The sequence below is a fragment of the Primulina tabacum genome, chromosome 16, assembly GCF_025594145.1.
Source record: "Primulina tabacum isolate GXHZ01 chromosome 16, ASM2559414v2, whole genome shotgun sequence".
NCBI classification, from domain to species: Eukaryota; Viridiplantae; Streptophyta; class Magnoliopsida; order Lamiales; family Gesneriaceae; genus Primulina; species Primulina tabacum.
The window spans coordinates 21,855,519-21,873,620 of record NC_134565.1 but is presented as its reverse complement, the minus strand read 5'-3'; the positions used below and the strand labels follow the sequence as shown (position 1 = coordinate 21,873,620).

The 18,102-nt window shown below is 34.9% G+C and overlaps 1 protein-coding gene across 1 annotated transcript in view; it reads right to left on the bottom strand.

The window, feature by feature from the left end:
- Nucleotides 1-15,786, bottom strand: part of LOC142530106 (putative phosphopantothenoylcysteine decarboxylase) — a 41,177-nt gene extending 25,391 nt beyond the window's left edge. The window contains exon 1 of the mRNA XM_075635884.1: nt 15,683-15,786. Within this exon, the coding sequence (XP_075491999.1) occupies nt 15,683-15,736 (54 nt within the window). The 5' untranslated portion in view covers nt 15,737-15,786. The remainder of the gene's footprint in view (nt 1-15,682) is intronic.
- Between the last annotated feature and the right edge of the window lie 2,316 nt (nt 15,787-18,102).

Sequence of the window (18,102 nt, the reverse complement as noted above, 5' to 3'; positions counted from 1 at the left end):
TGGCGCACATGCGCGGGTTGGGCAGAATGATCTGCGCATATGCGCGAGCCAACAGAAGATGCTGGTCGAACTACCGGCGCATATGCGCCAACAAGGTCGCGCATATGCGCGCAACGTGCAGAACATGCACAACGCCACTTGCCCTTGTATCATGCAACATATGTATATATATATATATATATATATATATCAGCATGCGAATTCCTTCAGAAGAAAAGGAAACGAGGGCCAAAGAGATTTTCAGATTTTAAAGCATAGATTCGTGATCTTGTGAAATCCGTCCATTCGATTTTGAATCCGACTTCAGTACTGAGTGCCTATCAACGCAGGCTTCATCTGGACGTAAGTTTTGTTACGTTTAGACATGATTTGAATTTATGATATTGCCAGAATTGAATACGAATCAGATATGATGTTTCTGCTACAGTAGGCATTGTATAACTGAAGTCAGATTAAAGAATAGACTGTTTATGAAATTGTTATGATTTTTGGAGTTGATTTAGTTGAGATTTTATATCAGAGTTGTGTTATTATTCAGGGTATGAGCTGTACTGATATCGATTATGAGTTGGGGTATTATATCTGTGATGTTCAGACTGACGGGGTTATTCAGATTGTATCGCTATGCCGTCAAAACATCAGTTGATTTAGATTGATCAGATTCAGTAATGATTTCGATTGTATCGTGATATCGTTGATATGAATTAGATTGTACCTTGTTCAGTTATGGATCAGAATATATATATTTCGATTTGAATATTGATCAGAACAGGTATTGAATTGAATTGTATACTGATATTGTATTTATGCGATTGTCATTGCCAGACTGGGTATGGACAGATTGACATACAGACTTCGTCTTCATCAGATCGTGAAGAGAAAGGTATAAATCGATGTTAATTGGGAGATCGACTTGAGTTAGATTTTACTCGAGTTTCCCTAAACCACATACTTGTATGGTATTGTTTTTATACCTTTGTGTTTTAATGATTATGTTATTCTATTGAATTAGAAGTAGAAATCAGATAGCTATTGAGTGAGAGTCACTGACAGAGGGGTTAGATTTTGACAGTATAGTCACTGACCCATTGCACATTGTCAGACTAGGCTTAGTCTTGGTAGATACGCCAAGGCACTGGACATTTGGTGTATCGATATGCTTAAGATACAGACATTGTTCTTATTGTAGATTATTCGATACAGCTAGACCAAAGTCCAGAAATAAGAACGTACCACCACCGCGAATGGTAGTAGTAGGTGGGAGACTTGTTACGTTCTTATTCACCGGGATCCCTAGATTAGAATGAGAGATGAGTCGAGTCTTAGATATCGAAACTAGAACTTGATTTACAGATTTGTATTGATTTATGTTTCGTAGATTACGATTCAGATATTAATTACAGATTGGTATTGATACATGTTGGTTGATTTCGCTACATGTGATAAGATATAATTCATGCGTTTATGTTAATTCAGTTAACTGCATGTATACATTATTTATACTGGGATTTATTCTCACCGGAGTATTCGACTGTTGTCTTGTTTGTATGTGTGCATGACAACAGGTGGGGCAGGATCATGGTCAAGAGGATGATGAGAGATCGAGATTAGAGTGGTAATTCCGGACTTGGATGTAGACTTGGTTTAATACTGAAAACTAATAGTTGAACCTTAGACTAGTTTGAATAATTGTTGTACATTATTGTACTTTTATACTGAGATGTATATTAGTTAAATTCCATTACGTTCCGCACTTATATTTTAAAAAGAAAAATTTTTAGACCCTGTTTATCTTAATTGATAATTAAATCCCAAAGATGATTAAGAAGATGATTAGCGTCCGGGTCTCCACATAACCTATGTTGAACACCACTAATTCTCTTTGTTTTAATTTCACGCGCCATAAATTTGAAATTCAAACTTACGCAACCCAAATAGTTTTGGATAACATAATTCCAATGCACCTATTCACTGATTCTCAAGTTTCTTAATAACTAAAAAAAAAATTTCTCAAGACAAGGTAACTACCTCAATTCTTACATGCGTTTATCAAATATCCTAACAATCAATCACACCCAACTTTCTAGAAAAAATAAATTCCAACAAAGTAATAATTTTAACTCTTAAGATCACAATTAAAAATTTATGATACATCAAACTTAAGTTCCCAAAATTTTGTTAGTTCCATGTCTATTCTTATAACTTAACTAACTGGTCAACTTTACCTTAAATTGTCATCACTTTAAATTCTTAATTTACCACAACATTATTTCACTAACACTTAAATTTTCAAGCCCAAGATTGATTCACCCTACATTGTCCTTGATTCCCATTTCTTATAACATTATAACCCAGATATTACAAGGTTTTAAATATCCCTTCAAATCTAAATCATCAAAAATTCCGGTCATTTAAACCATTTGCTTTTCACTTACTGCCAAACAAATCCCCCAAATTTCTTAAAAATTACAAAATTAGTTCTTACTTTCCTCGAATATTATCCGTTTGTCCTAAATCTCAAGAATCCCACAATTATCCATAAGTTCTTGGCGTTCCTAATCCCACTTTATAGGTTTCTCGTACATAAATTTCAGAAATTTTAAGTTTATTAAACCCAAAATCAATTATCATAACCTCGAAAAATTATTGATTCAACCTAAGTGTTCCTCAAAGTTCAAATTAAATCCTCAAAATTTTCGAAATTTGCAATTTGGCATTTAAAGTTCTCAAAAATTATATTTTTGTCCCTACAACTCTTCGAAATTTGCATTCTTGGTCCCTATAAAATTTTCGATTTAGCCTCATTAAACCTTAAAATTCTCAAAACTAAAAATTTAATCCCAAAGTTTGGTAAATTCGAAATAGTCCCTTAGAAGTTTATTGTTGCACTTATGTCCTCAAATTATTGGTTAATACAGTTAGGTCTTTAAAATTCTCAATCCATTCAATTTAATCCTTAGGTCTCACTAGGTAGAGCATGCATCTTAAATAAATTATACGTTTTCATACTTCCAAAGATTGTCGTAGTTTTCAAATCATTAATCCTTACATGGAATCCTCAAAAATTAATTCAACTAGCAACCACGAACCATCAGTAATTTCTTAGAAATTCTACAAGTCCCAAAAGCATTCATAATTTTCAAGATTAACTTATTACCCCAAAAGTAGAACATCAGTACTTCTAACCTAAAATCAATATAATCAAATCATTATCAACTTCTCCTAAAGCCCAATATTCAAATTCTTAGACACGTCCAATTCCAAACGTAACCAACATGCAATTTAATCTAGTTTTGAAAACAGTAAATCCTTAAATCATAAATGCAGTTAAACATATAACGTAGATCATCATAAAGCGTAAATCATGTTAACATGCAGGTGATATGAGTAAATCATTTAAATCATAAAAGCTTACAGACTTGAGGCTTGAATACTGAGCGGCAGAAGCTGACGGTGGCACAACCCTATACAGAACCCTTGCTCTGATACCTACCTGTCACCTCTCACTCGTTTTATAAAGTGCGGAATATTTTTTTTTTAAAGCTCGCGCTTTTCGAAAGAACATTTAAAATAATCGTAATTATCTGACCGTAAAAATAATACAGTTTAAATTAACCATAGTCGTCCCAAAATCATGCGTAAACATAAACGAGTATAAATCTTAAAATCATCGACGTATGAAAATATTATCTCCTCTCAATCTCATAAATCGTAATGCAGAAAACATGTGGTCCTCGGGTCGTGTCGCCGCACCAGGTCTGCCTACTCAGAGTTCAGCACCTCCAGTCTCCTCATCATTAAGCTCACCTGCATCACACACGTCTAGTGAGTTTAAAGACTCAACACACCTGCACCGTTAATAACAAGTACATATACATAGCACACAGCAGTGAAAAATATCATACTCAACATATCTTTCATGAACTTAAAAGCATAATGTAAACGTGTCGTGTAAAATCGTATCGAGCGAAAGCATGTCATCTCATGTCATCATATACGTATAAGTGTCGTGTAAAATCATTTCGTCTCAAAACATGTCATCTCATGTCATCATATACGTATACGTGTCGTGTAAAATCATATCGTCTCAAAACATGTCATCTCATGTCATCATATACGTATACGTGTTCTTTTTAATTGAATTCAGTTCATTAGTTGTGACTTTCGTATCAGCTCTATCGATGGATCCATCTACATGTAACCGTGGTACCCGGCGGCGAGGGACATCAGCGACAGTATTACCCGTCCACTGAGCCGGGCCTCAGCTCATCATATCTCATATCATCGTATACATATACATCATCAGTCACAACCAAATCACATCCTTCAAAAATAGCATCATAATCATCACTTAATAAAAATATGCATATACGTAACTTTTTCCTTTAAACCAAGCATGCACCTGTATTTATCATAATTGCGTAAAACTCATAAATGTGATGCATAAACATTTAAATCATGATAAAATGTGCTCAGGGCGCTGCCAGGTCCAAAATCTCACCCCGGATGCAAAATGACCATTTTGCCCCTGGAAACCCAAAAATTATCGTTTCACCCCTAGAGGTAAAATTTCATGTTTGTGACCTTTTCTTAATTCCAATGACTCTAACGTGTCCCAAATAATTATTTAAGCCTACAAGAATTTTCCCATATTTTTATTTGGCTTAAATCGATGACCTTTAAATTAATCCTTAATTATAACATAATAATGCGCTTTAATCCGAATTAAATCAAACCTTAACATAAAATTCTCAAACTAAAAACTTAGACTTCTAATAATTATTTGAGCTTAAATATAATTTTCTATAATTTTATTAAGCTTAAATATAGGTGTTTCAATTAAACCTTTAATTAACGTTTCGTGCGGCGATTAAATCCCGGATAATTCCAAAACTCATCATTTTGATCCGAAGCTTACCAAACTCCTTATAATGTCCCAAAACATTTTTAATTCCTAGACGTAAATTCGAGTCCCATTTCATAACTTAACCAAATTGTTTTAAAACTTGGACCGTAGTCCCGGTTTTAAACCGAATCGAACCGAAACTTAGCCAAAACTTTCCCAACTTTTTACCACACTTAATAAACATCTAAAAGATCCTAAAAACCCCAAAACCAAGCTCTTAAACCTTCGGACCACTTCCGCCCTGCTGCTGAAAAATCTAGCACCTACCTTCACTACAAACCCTTGTCCAACTCGTCCATTCATGCTGCCCTAGCCTATGCTCAAGTGATCCAGCCCTTACTCAACCCTCTTTAGACGGATCAAGATCCTCTACTGTGGGGGAGCCCACAGTAGAGGGTGCAGTGCTATGGATTTTAGTTTACAACATTATTAAAATTATTTTTTAAAAAAATTGATATTTTTATATTTTAATTATTTCAAAATTAAAATTATATTTTTATATTAAAATATGTGATTAATAATCCAATTTAAAGTTACAATTTTATTTTTTATTACAAATATATATTGTGAGATTAAAATGACGTCTCTCTTATTATTATTTTTTTTTATAATTTTTTCGATTCTTTTTTTAAAAAATGTTCATAAAAATTTAATTTTTGTTACAAATATATGATTTCGAACGAACAAGAAAAAATGACAGTACATTAAATTTTTTTTAATATTATAGTTCTTTTTAGAAAAACTATTTTCTCATTTTTTATCTTGTTAATCTTTTATTTAGAAGTTAAAATTTTATTAATCATATATTTGTAAGAAAAATAAAATTAATGTCTAAATACATGAAATATGTACATATGTACATATCCAATTAAAAAAATGTACAAAAAATTTAAAAAGGTTGAACCTATCGTACATTAAAAATAATACAAAATAATTGACACGATATAAAAAGAAAATTATCTTGTATAATTTTTTCTTGTTCGAATGCTTAGTCTTTTTTTAATTTTTTTTTACTTTTTTTGGATTATTTCTTAAATCTCTAAGAAAGGTAAAAAAAAATTATATTTAAAATTTTAGAAAAGAATGTGAAAAAATTAACAATATAAAAAAAGAGAAAATAATTTTTCAAAAGAATTAGAATATAAAAAAGTCAACAAGATTATTATTTTTGTTACAAATATGTGATTAATAAAATTTTAATTTCTAAATAAAAGATTAACAAGATAAAAAATGAGAAAATAGTTTTTTAAAAAGAACTATAATATTAAAAAAATTGAATGTACCGTCTTTTTTTTTTTTTGGTTCGTTCCGAATCATATATTTGTAACAAAAAAAATTAAATTTTTATTAACATTTTAAAAAAATAGTTGAAAAATTATAAAAGAAAAAGTAACAAGAGAAGTGTCATTTTACCTCCACGATATATATTTATAATCAAAAATAAAATTGTAACTTTAAATTGTATTATTAATCACATATTTTAATATAAAAAATATAATTTTGATTTTGAAATAATTAAAAAATAAAAATACCAATTTTTTAAAAAAATAAGAGCCCATAATTTATTTAAGGAATAGAAATATACAGGACTCTATATACGAGAGAAAGCAATAGTTTAGAGTAAACATTTGCATTTGATCACGTCTCACTTGTGTGTGACAAATTTGTAGGAAAAATGACCGGAAGATCGAGTCTGGAGCAAAGTGCGCAAGCCAAGAAGAAAATGGCAGAAAGGCTGGCGCTCGGGCGGTAGAAAATTACCGCCCGGGCGCAAGAGATGATGATGTCCAGAAAGTATGGCGCTCGGGCGGTAATTTTCTACCGCCCGGACGCGAGATTTAATTTCCGAAGCCAACTTACAGAAGACTCGGCGCTCGGGAGATAATATTCTACCGCCCGAGCGCGAATGCCGCATATCCCAAGCAAGATTACAGAAGGTGTGGCGCTAGAGCGGTAATATTCTACCGCCCGAGCGCCACTTATTTTTTGGGAAGATTTCTTGTCCGATTCCTTACCTTATTTTGGGGATGTGGATGATATGGAAGGGGATTTGGACGTTTTTGGGGATCATTCAAACTTCATTCATCAGCCGCCGCAAGCTTTGGAGAGGATTTTTGCGCTTGGATTGAAGATTCGAAGCTTTCCGGGAGTCGTTCTTCGCAATTTTCGTCAATTCTAGTATTTCTAATTTAGTTTTTATCTCTTAAACATTGTTGTGTTTATTTCAATCATGAATTCTAGTAGCTAAACTTTAATCTTTGTTGGGATTTAAGGGGATTCTACGCCAAACTTTGATATAATTAATTCACATATCGATTTCTGATTTATTATTGATTATACTATTGTTTTATCGTGTTGTTAAAGCGTAGCTAACTTTAATAACAATTTTATATTGCGAGTGAGTTCGAGAGAATAACTTGTGATAGGAACGAATAGTATAATCCGTGGATCTACAATTTACATAGATATATGAAATTGGATACGCGTCGATAGTTATAGTCCTAAGGGTCGAAAATTAGGGGATTTCATAAATCGACATGCAATTCACTCTTGATAAATAATTAAAGACATTTAATTACTTCATTGAGTAGAATTAGTTTGGCATAGCTCGAGAAAGTGTGTTCAATTGAATAGGAAATCCTGTCGGAAGCATAAAATCATTATCGAACGAATTAATTAATTAACGAGGGGTAGGTGAACCGAAATTCCCAACAAATCCATTTCTCATTGAATTTTAATCAACCATTTTAGATATTACATTTCACTACCCAATTCTTGAATCATTTTATTTGCGTATTTATTTGAGCATAGTAGTAATAATTATTCAATCAATTTTCGTTGCTACAGATTTAATAACTGGAAATAATAATTTTCAAATACAGTCTTCAGTAGAACGATACTCGTACTCACGTACATTATACTATTACTTGACATCGTGCATTTGCGATTAATTATTGAGCATACAAAACTATATTTTTATTAGGGATTTTACAGTGCAAGTTTTGCTCGATCAAGTTTTTGGCGCCGTTGCCGGGGACTGTTAATCTACAAGTTTATTTTCAATTATTTACTTTAGCATTCTCTATTTTACTTTGTTTGGCACCTTCGATTTCTTCGCAGGTATCTCTCTTGTGCATGCCAAGGTCTCTAGAGTCTGAACTAGAGATATTCGATCCCGAGATTGAAAGAATCTTACGCAGGAGACGACAACAACAGAGGCTTAAAGACATAATGAACATGAACGAACGTGAGGAGGAGCATCACGAAGATCTAAAGGTCGAAGAGCCAAGGCGCATACCCATGCTTGAGTATGCTCAACCGTCACTTGATGGAGCACGTCCAAGCATAGTGCGACCAACGGTCAGGGCAAATCAGTTTGAGATCAAGCCAGCCATAATTCAAATGATCCAGAACACTGTCCAATTTGGGGGGAATGCGCTGGATGATCCAAACACTCACATCGCCGACTTCTTAGAAATTTGCGATACTTTTAAATTTAATGGAGTTTCAGATGATGTTGTTAGACTACGTTTATTTCCATTCTCTTTGCGTGTTAAAGCTAAATCTTGGTTGAATTGTTTGCATGTAGGGTCAATCACAACTTGGGAAGACATGGCTAAGGCATTCCTCTTGAAATACTTTCCTTCATCGAAAACCATGAAGCTGCGAGCGGACATAACCACCTTCTCTCAATTTGAGCAGGAGTCACTCTATGAGGCGTGGGAACGCTACAAAGATTTATTGCGAAGATGCCCACACCATGAGTTACCTCTTGGGTTAGTTGTCCAAATTTTTACTATGGGTTAATTTCCTCTAACCGTACCATGATAGATGCTGCGGCCTATGGAAATCTGTTGAGAAAACGGCCGAGGAAGGATACGAGTTACTGGAGGAGATGGCTGCTAGCAGCTATCACCCTCAATCTGAGAGGAACACTCAGCGAAGGAATGCAGGACTACACAAGGTAACTGATTTTTCAGCTGTCACTGCACAATTAGAAGCACTTAACAGGAAAATAGACAGCATGAACGTAAACTGGACAGCGATGCGCCTGCAAGAGATATTTTGTGAAAAATGCGGAGGAGAACACTATGTTAAGGACTGTCAAGACAGTGGTCCTTTCTATGTGAATGAGGAGGCACCGGTGAATCAAGTGGGGATTAAAAACCGTCCGAGGAATGATCCTTACTCAAGTACATAAAATCCTGGATGGAGACAACACCCCAACTTCTCATGGGCTGGTCAAGGTAGTCAGACTCGACCACAAGGAGGACAGCAGTACAGTAAGCAACCGATGTATCAACATGACCCTCGATAAGAAAAGTCCAATTTGGAGCAAATGATGTCCAAGTTCATTTCAGCCACCGAGACTAGACTACAGAATCAGGATGCATCGATAAAGGGGCTAGAGAATCAGATTGGGCAGTTAGCGAAGATGATAGCAAGTAGAGAGCCAGGCACCTTGCCAAGCAACACTGAGACTAACCCGAAAGAGCAAGTGAAAGCCATAGCATTGAGGAGTGGAAAAGTGCTTGAACAAGAGGAAAAAGAAAAAGAGGATCAAGGAAAAGAAGCGGTTGGTACGCACACAGGTAAGTTCTCAAACTCTACACCAACATCCACTGCACAATCCAAAATTGTTATACCTCCTCCTTTTCCTGCAGCATTGAAAAAAGCAAAACTTGATGTGCAATTCGGTAAGTTTCTTGAGGTATTTAAAAAATTGCACATCCATATTCCTTTTGCTGATGCCTTGATGCAAATGCCGAGTTATGCTAAATTTCTGAAAGACATCTTAGCTAATAAGAGGAAGTTGGAGGATCACATGACGGTAAAATTGACTGAGAATTGCTCTGCATTGGTACAAAACCAGATCCCACTAAAGCTAAAGGATCCAGGGAGTTTTTCTATCCCTTGCATGATTGGTGATGTTGCTATTTCCTAAAGCTTTATGTGATCTTGGTGCGAGCATTAATCTTATGCCTTTAAGCTGTATTCAGGAAACTTGGATTGGGCGAGCCTAAACCGACACAGATGTCCTTGCAACTAGCCGACGGATCCGTCAAACATCCATGAGGAGTCAAAGAAGATGTATTGGTGAAAGTGGGAAAGTTTACATTTCCTACAGATTTTGTGGTGCTTGACATGGAAGAGGATAGGGAGATGCCTTTGATTTTAGGGAGACCGTTCCTTGCAACAGGCAAGGCCGTGATTGAAGTGCAAGAAAGGAAGTTGAGATTGAGAGTGGGGAAGGAAAAAATCACTTTTAATGTTTTTAACGCTCTTAAGCACACACTGCACACTAATGATTGTTTTATAGTTGATTCATCGGATTCACTTGTGTGTCAATTTGTGCAGGATGCTATGAAGGACCCATTGGAAGCCACGCTCACCACTGAATTGAAGGGGGGTGAACTTGATGAAGAAAAATCTGCAAGAGTGGCGTACTATAATGCCAACCATCAATGGAAGAAGCCAGAAAGGATGAAATTGGAGGACATGGAGGATCGAAGAGATTTGACCACTCAGAAGTCAAGCGTTGAGAAACCGCCGATATGTGAGTTCAAACCACTGCCTCCACACCTGAAGTATGTGTACGTAGAGCGTAAAAAGCTAGCACCCGACAAGCGCATTACACCAAGAGAATTTAAAGAAGGCGAAGCGGTGCTCCTGCACAACTCCAAGTTGCACTTATTTCCTTGCAAGCGCAAGTCAAGATGGACGGGCCCTTACAAGATCACCAAAGTTTTCCCCTCGGGAGTATTAACTTTGCGAGATGGGAAAAATGAGCCGTTCACAGTCCATGCTCAACGACTGAAGCATTATTTGGGTGGTGCAGTGGAGCCACAAATTGGAGTCACTCGATTCCAAAATAGTCAGAGCTGAGAGGAACCGACAGTCAAGCTCTCGACTATAAATTGAGAACTATCCATCTCTCCCTTATCTTGCATTTAATTCGATTTTATTATTTTCGTTTTTTTAGAGTTGGTCAGTCTTCTTATTTTAATGTTAGTTTTAGGCATCATCACCACCGGAGCACGATGAGGAGGAGCCTTGATCAGGGGAGTTCACTGTTTCCCCTTCTTTACATTTTTATTGTCTATTGCATTAATTTTTTTTCCTCATTGTTGCTGCATTCGTGCTTTATTTTTGCATTTGTTTTTGTGTCCCCTTTCGTCTTTGCATGTTTGGGTTTCGGTTTTTTTTTGTGCAATGGGGATATTGCACACCTTTAGTATGTGGGGGTCGTTTTTCGTAGTTGTCTTGCATGAGTGTCAGATGATGGTGAAACTAGTAAATTGGTAGTCAATGATGATTGTGGGATAAATGAACTGCATGTTGCTTAGTCTTATCACTCGTTATGAATCCCCAGGTGAATTGAAATCTTTTTATGCACACATAGTGGATTTTGATAGTGGTGTCGATGTCAGTTAAGTTCAAAATAATCTGTGAGGGGAACTGAAGAAACATAAGATGCGAGTAGAACTTGAATGAATTTCTGTTGAAATAAGTGACTGACCAGTAGCATGAACTCGTGTAGAAAATCAAACGTATACCTCAAATACCCTTCATCCCAATCATGCATAGGACCTAAAAATTCATCCCTAGGTCAGATAAATGAACATACCCTATATCCCAAGCCTAGGGAGTACTCATGAGAAAACTATGCACCAAAAAAAATATAAATAAATAAAGAAAAAGGGGAATGTAAGGTGTGGGGGAGCCAAAAAGGGATGAAATCCTATCCCAAGGCTAAAAAGATGGAGATGTAAGGCAGTTGAGGAATGTCAGAGAAAAAATTCTGACAAGTGCATAGTGAAAATGATCTACGTACTCTCAATCTTTCTAAACCACTTGAGCACTTATGGCTATTAACTCCCTAAATTTTGTTGTTCAACTATGAAACTCTACCGCTTTATGTGTTTACTGGTTGGTCCCGAGTAGAAACAGAACTTAGGAGAGAGAAATTTGCGTTGCCATGTAGATTCGGCGACCCACATGATTTGCGAATAAAACTAGTCTGAAACACAAGCTAGAAAAATCCACAGCACACACGGCCACACCTTTTGGAAAAATACAAATGTTGCGCGATGTTTTGAAGGGGATATTAATGGATGTGTGTTTTGACTAAGTGGATGTAGGTTCACAAACCCGCTGAGGCAGGAGATGTCAGTTTGCTACTTCGCCATCAATCTAGTTATTTTAATACGTTCACTTTGTGTTTGTTGCATGTTTAGTTGTAGTCTGTAACCTATTTTGCTTGAGGGCAAGCAAAAGGTTAGTATGAGGGGTTGATAGACGTGGTTTTTACATGTTTTAGTGCATTTGTTTGTGTGTGTTTGCATGGGGCATGTGTTCATTTCATTTACATTTTGTTCACTTTAGAGTAAACATTTGCATTTGATCACGTCTAACTTGTGTGTGACAAATTTGTAGGAAAAATGACCGGAAGATCGAGTCTGGAGCAAAGTGCGGCAAGCCAAGAAGAAAATGGCAGAAAGGCTGGCGCTCGGGCGGTAGAAAATTACCGCCCGGGCGCAAGAGATGATGATGTCCAGAAAGTATGGCGCTCGGGCGGTAATTTTCTACCGCCCGGACGCGAGATTTAATTTCCGAAGCCAACTAACAGAAGACTCGGCGCTCGGGAGATAATATTCTACCGTCCGAGCGCGAATGCCGCATATCCCAAGCAAGATTACAGAAGGTGTGGCGCTCGAGCGGTAATATTCTACCGCCCGAGCGCCACTTATTTTTTGGGAAGATTTCTTGTCCGATTCCTTACCTTATTATGGGGATGTAGATGATATGGAAGGGGATTTGGACGTTTTTGGGGATCATTCAGACTTCATTCATCAGCCGCCGCAAGCTTTGGAGAGGATTTTTGCGCTTGGATTGAAGATTCGAAGCTTTTCGGGCGTCGTTCTTCGCAATGTTCGTCAATTTTAGTATTTTTAATTTAGTTTTTATCTCTTAAACATTGTTGTTTTTATTTTAATCATGAATTCTAGTAGCTAAACTTTAATCTTTGTTGGGATTTAAGGGGATCCTACCCCAAACTTTGATATAATTAATTCACATATCGATTTCTGATTTATTATTGATTATACTATTGTTTTATCGTGTTATTAAAGCGTAGCTAACTTTAATAACAATTTTATATTGCGAGTGAGTTCGAGAGAATAACTTGTGATAGGAACGAGTAGTATAATCTGTGGATATACAATTTACATAAATATATGAAATTGGATACGTGCCGATAATTATAGTCCTAAGGGTCGAAAACTAGGGGATTTCATAAATCGACATGCAATTCACTCTTGATAAATAATTAAAGACATTTAATTACTTCATTGAGTAGAATTAGTTTGGCATAGCTCTAGAGAGTGTGTTCAATTGAATAGGAAATCCCTGTCGGAAGCATAAAATCATTATCGAACGAATTAATTAATTAACGAGGGGTAGGTGAACCGAAATTCCCAACAAATCCATTTCTCATTGAATTTTAATCAACCATTTTAGATATTACATTTCACTACCCAATTCTTGAATCATTTTATTTGCGTATTTATTTGAGCATAGTAGTAATAATTATTCAATCAATTTTCGTTGCTAAAGATTTAATAACTGGAAATAATAATTGTCAAATACAGTCTTCAGTGGAACGATACTCGTACTCACGTACATTATACTATTACTTGACATCGTGCACTTGCGATTAATTATTGAGCATACAAAACTATATTTTATTAGGGATTTTCCAGTGCAAGTTTTGCTCGATCAATATACAGTGCGATCATCCTCCTCGTTCTCCATTGCTTCAATCCCTGCTGTTTCAACTTTCTCCTCTTGTTTTAATTGTTCTTCCACGTCAAAGTCTGAGGATTTCTCCCTTTGTGCTCTACGTCTCCGTCGAAAAGTATTCTCAATCTCTGGATCAAATGGCTCTAATTATGTGTCTCCTCTAGCACGGCTCATGCACAGTAAGATAATTCCTGAAAATAAACAAACTTTAAACGTACGAATATGCGTAAAATCAACAAATTAAATAAAAACCTAATCTCAAGAAAATAATAAATCCTAATATTAAACAATTCAAACCCAGGCAACGGAGCCAAAAACTTGACCGACGATTTCGGTTGGGAATAAATCTAGTAAGCGGACTAGGTCAAGTAATAATATTTGGAGATGAGTCCGGTATCGTACCCACAGAGATTGATGTTTAATTACTAGAATGTGAATTAGTTTTCCTAATTTAGGCTAATAAAATTCAAATGATGAGAGATAAATTAATTAAAACTAAATAAAAAATTTTAAATAAATTAACTAAAGCAAAAATAATCCAAACTATTAATTTAGACGAAAATTCAAATTTTTTAGAAACTGACTAAGGCGCACAACGGTACCGAGACAACTTATAATCTACGTGTCAAATTCATATTCATTAAATTAATTATTTAATTCACGACGGAATTCCCAAAATTATTTATTAAACGATTCCTCGAATTAATAAACCTAATTGAATCTAACAGTCCAATTATTCCTAACTGAATTTAATTAGATTCAACCGCATTAGATTCGCTGTGAAATTCCAGTTTTTCAACCTAAAGTCGCACACTGAAATCGAATACTATTTCTAGTCAATTTAACCATGTGTTGATTGATGTGTGAAGCAAATATTAATCTATCGCCTTCCGGTTTTAGATTAACCAACAAATATTCAATTTAATTGGCCAGATTAAAAGAACACGTGATAAACGACATCAATCAATGAATAAAATAAATAATCTAATTGAATTAAACTCAAAAAATCAAAAAATAATATGTCTTGGCCCTATCATGGCCTTAGTCTATAAAAATCTGCTCCATAAACTTAAAATAAAAGTCAAAATCAGTGTTTAAATTCAATGAAGAAAACATAGTTAAGAAAGAAGGAAAAGAATTCTCAATGATTTGTAGCGTGTATGCGGAATTCCTCTTGCTTCTGCCCTTCACTCTTCCTCCCTTTTCCTTCTTCCGCGATGGTGCTGCTTCACAGTAGCTTCTGTTCCTTTCTTCCTCCCCTTATGTTCTTCTTCCGCATTGTCGCTACTTCACTGTATCTTTTTTCTTATGTGCTTCCTTCCTCTTCTATCCTGTTACGGCCCTCCTCCTCTGTTCTGCTCTTTTCCTTCCCTCTCCTTCTGCGCTGCCTTCTTCTGTCTCTTCCCTCTGTACATTTCTCTCTTCTCTGTTTTGTCCCTTCCGCGTTGGTTTTTTCTTTTGTTTTGCGCCTCCTTCTCCTGTTACGCTTCTGTCTCTTTTTATTCTTCTCAATGGGCCTCCTCTTTCAAATATTTTAAGCCCATGTCAAGTATAAAAAATGTAGATAAGATATTTATCAAGATTTACATAGATTTTTCTAAATTTTCAATATCATCAAGGAATGAGAATATTTTATTTCCTTTCTTTTGATATTTTGTTTCCTTTGAAATCTTATAAAATCATCTTATCTTCCAATTTATGCATTTTTTCCTCTTCTATTCAAATCTACAATCATTATAAAATTAATTAAGATAAGCACAAAATTAGGGATAATCATTACAGCTAAGCACAAATATTATAAAATTAAATCCCTAAAATATCTATAAGATTTGGGCCTATCACTCAACACGGTCCACAAAAGTGAAAACTAATTTCGATCAAGTAAAACATCATCTTAACATGAAGAACAAAAAAATATCATCATACGCATTTAACACGAAGATCATGAAAAAGAGAGAATTAGGAGGAACTTACTTCAACAATACCGCGAAAGAGAAAGAGACGCAGAATTTGGAGACGACGTACCATTGTGGTAACTAAAGGAACGGTTTCTCCCTCGATTTTTATTTCGGCGGGTCGCTCCGCAACTAACACCCAGCTGGCAACTGGACACGTTTTTAGTTAAAAGTTTGATCTTTTTATTTCTTAACGATGATTTGGAAAATCAATTTACATTTTTATTTTCAATTTTTCATTTTTTTACTTTTTATTTTCAAACAGGACTTACTTCTAATTTTTTTCCAACTAATTCACAATCTATAAATTTAAGCACCTATCTAAACTTTTTCAAACCCCCTATCAGCATGTGTTTCACCGAGATCCAGACTATCAGTGTCTTCCCATTTTCAATTCAAAAAACTTCTGGTGCTCCTTAGGATCCAAATCCCTAACTCAAACTTGGAACTAATAAAATAATATATTATTGACAGATTTCCAATGTGAGACAATTCTGACTCCTTTTTATTAACTACTCACCATTTATCCCACATCTTTTTCAAACCCCCTAAAAGATTTTTCGTATGATCATGAAAAATCTAGACTTAAATATTCGAACGACAATAACAAGGTGCATCCCAAACTGAACCATCTGGCCTGTACCCGGGTCGGGTCTATTGGGTCATTACAACCTCCAGAATAGGACCTAAAATTCAAGATTATATTTGATCAGTAATTGGGCCTTTGTTATGAATTTATAAATTGGGCCTTTGTTAATTTATCTTAATATTGTCCCAACCCAACAAATGAAACAGGCCACAAACTTCGCGGCGAACATTAGTTTCAAGACAAGAATTGTTGATCAGATCGAAATGTATATATATATTCACGAAATCGTTTCACAAAAAACACTATTTTTTTTAATCTAATTTATCTCATTTGTTATTATTCTAATGCCAACAAAATTAAATCATAATTTTAAAATATCAGATTTGTTAAAAGGATATAATCGATATAACAAAATCAATATTTTCGATATTCAGGATCTGAATAAGTATGTATGTATTGACATGTCAAAAAACTGGAAACATTGCTAGTATTCGGGATGTACGGACGAATAAATGAATAAATAAATAGGAATTCTAAAGGCATAAAATTAAGGAAATCAGGTATATCATGTTTAATTTTTCAAAAAATTACATCCAATATTTGGGAATATTTTTAAAATAGCCATCTGTTTCAAATTATCTTTTGCGAATTCAACGGATGATTGTTGCCCCTACTCCCAACTTTTGTATGCGTTTTACTTTTCTTTTATTTTGTAGCTCTCTCTTTTTTGTCCCCTTTTGGCAACGGATTCCTCCTTTTTTTCAGAAGGCATCGGAATCCGAGGTATCCAAACCAGAATGTAAAATAATTTCTAAAGATATTATTAAATTTTCGAAGAAACATTATTTGCTACTCCTATATCCCAAATGATCTTTGAAAGATTGCAAGATTTGGCAACTTTTTCTCGTTTTAATGATTGCCCATTTACTTGTTTTCATGCACTAGGCAAACTTACGATTAGTATTGTTGGCTTATTTTATATGTTTTTGATAAATATCAATTGAAATTATTGGATTTTTAGAAATTGATTATTCCAACTTATCTCCTTAAACGTGCATGGCTGGATACATAAATGGGATAGTATCTTAAAAGTATGTCGAACTCGATCTTTTTTTTAAAAAAAAAAATTGTTTCGAATCAATGCTCGAGTTTGAGTTCAACTAAAAAAATTTGAACTTATTGGCGAGCTACTCGAAAATAAAGGCTTGAAATATATTTTTAATGTATAATTATATTATTTTAATAAAATATTAAAATTCATGAATTATCGAACAAAACGATTTGAGCTCGAGTTCGTCTCGAAAAAAATATGAACACGTTCGAGTTCGACTCGAATTCGATAATTTCGAATAAAAATCAAATATTCAAGTTGGCTCGACTTGTTTACATCCCTAATTACAATACCAACCCCTCCACTCGGCCCAAGTTCGCCTACTTCGTGTATCAATATAAATTTGGGAGAGGTAAGATGTTGGGTGCAATAATTGTCCCTGCTTGGTAGAGCGATCGAACCATGGTGCTTGAGCTACTGTGCGGTTTAAAAGATTTGAGTTGCACCATTACTACTAGCTATAGCTTTTGGTAAAGCGGCAAGCGCTCGGTCCTACATAAGAGCTCGCTGGTGAAACTAAGCAATTGACTAGTAAATTAATCTAGTTAAGGCCTTCGACATTGTCCTTCGAATGCTGCTGATAAGTATAAATCCTACAGTGATTTAAAAATTTATTTTATTGTATTCGTGTTTATCTGACATTTTTGTTCAAAGTTTAGCGTTTAATTCATCTTCTTCTGTTTTTAAAATTGTCTGTAAGTTTGACTAAAAGTTAGAGAAAACTCAAAAATGGAAAAGA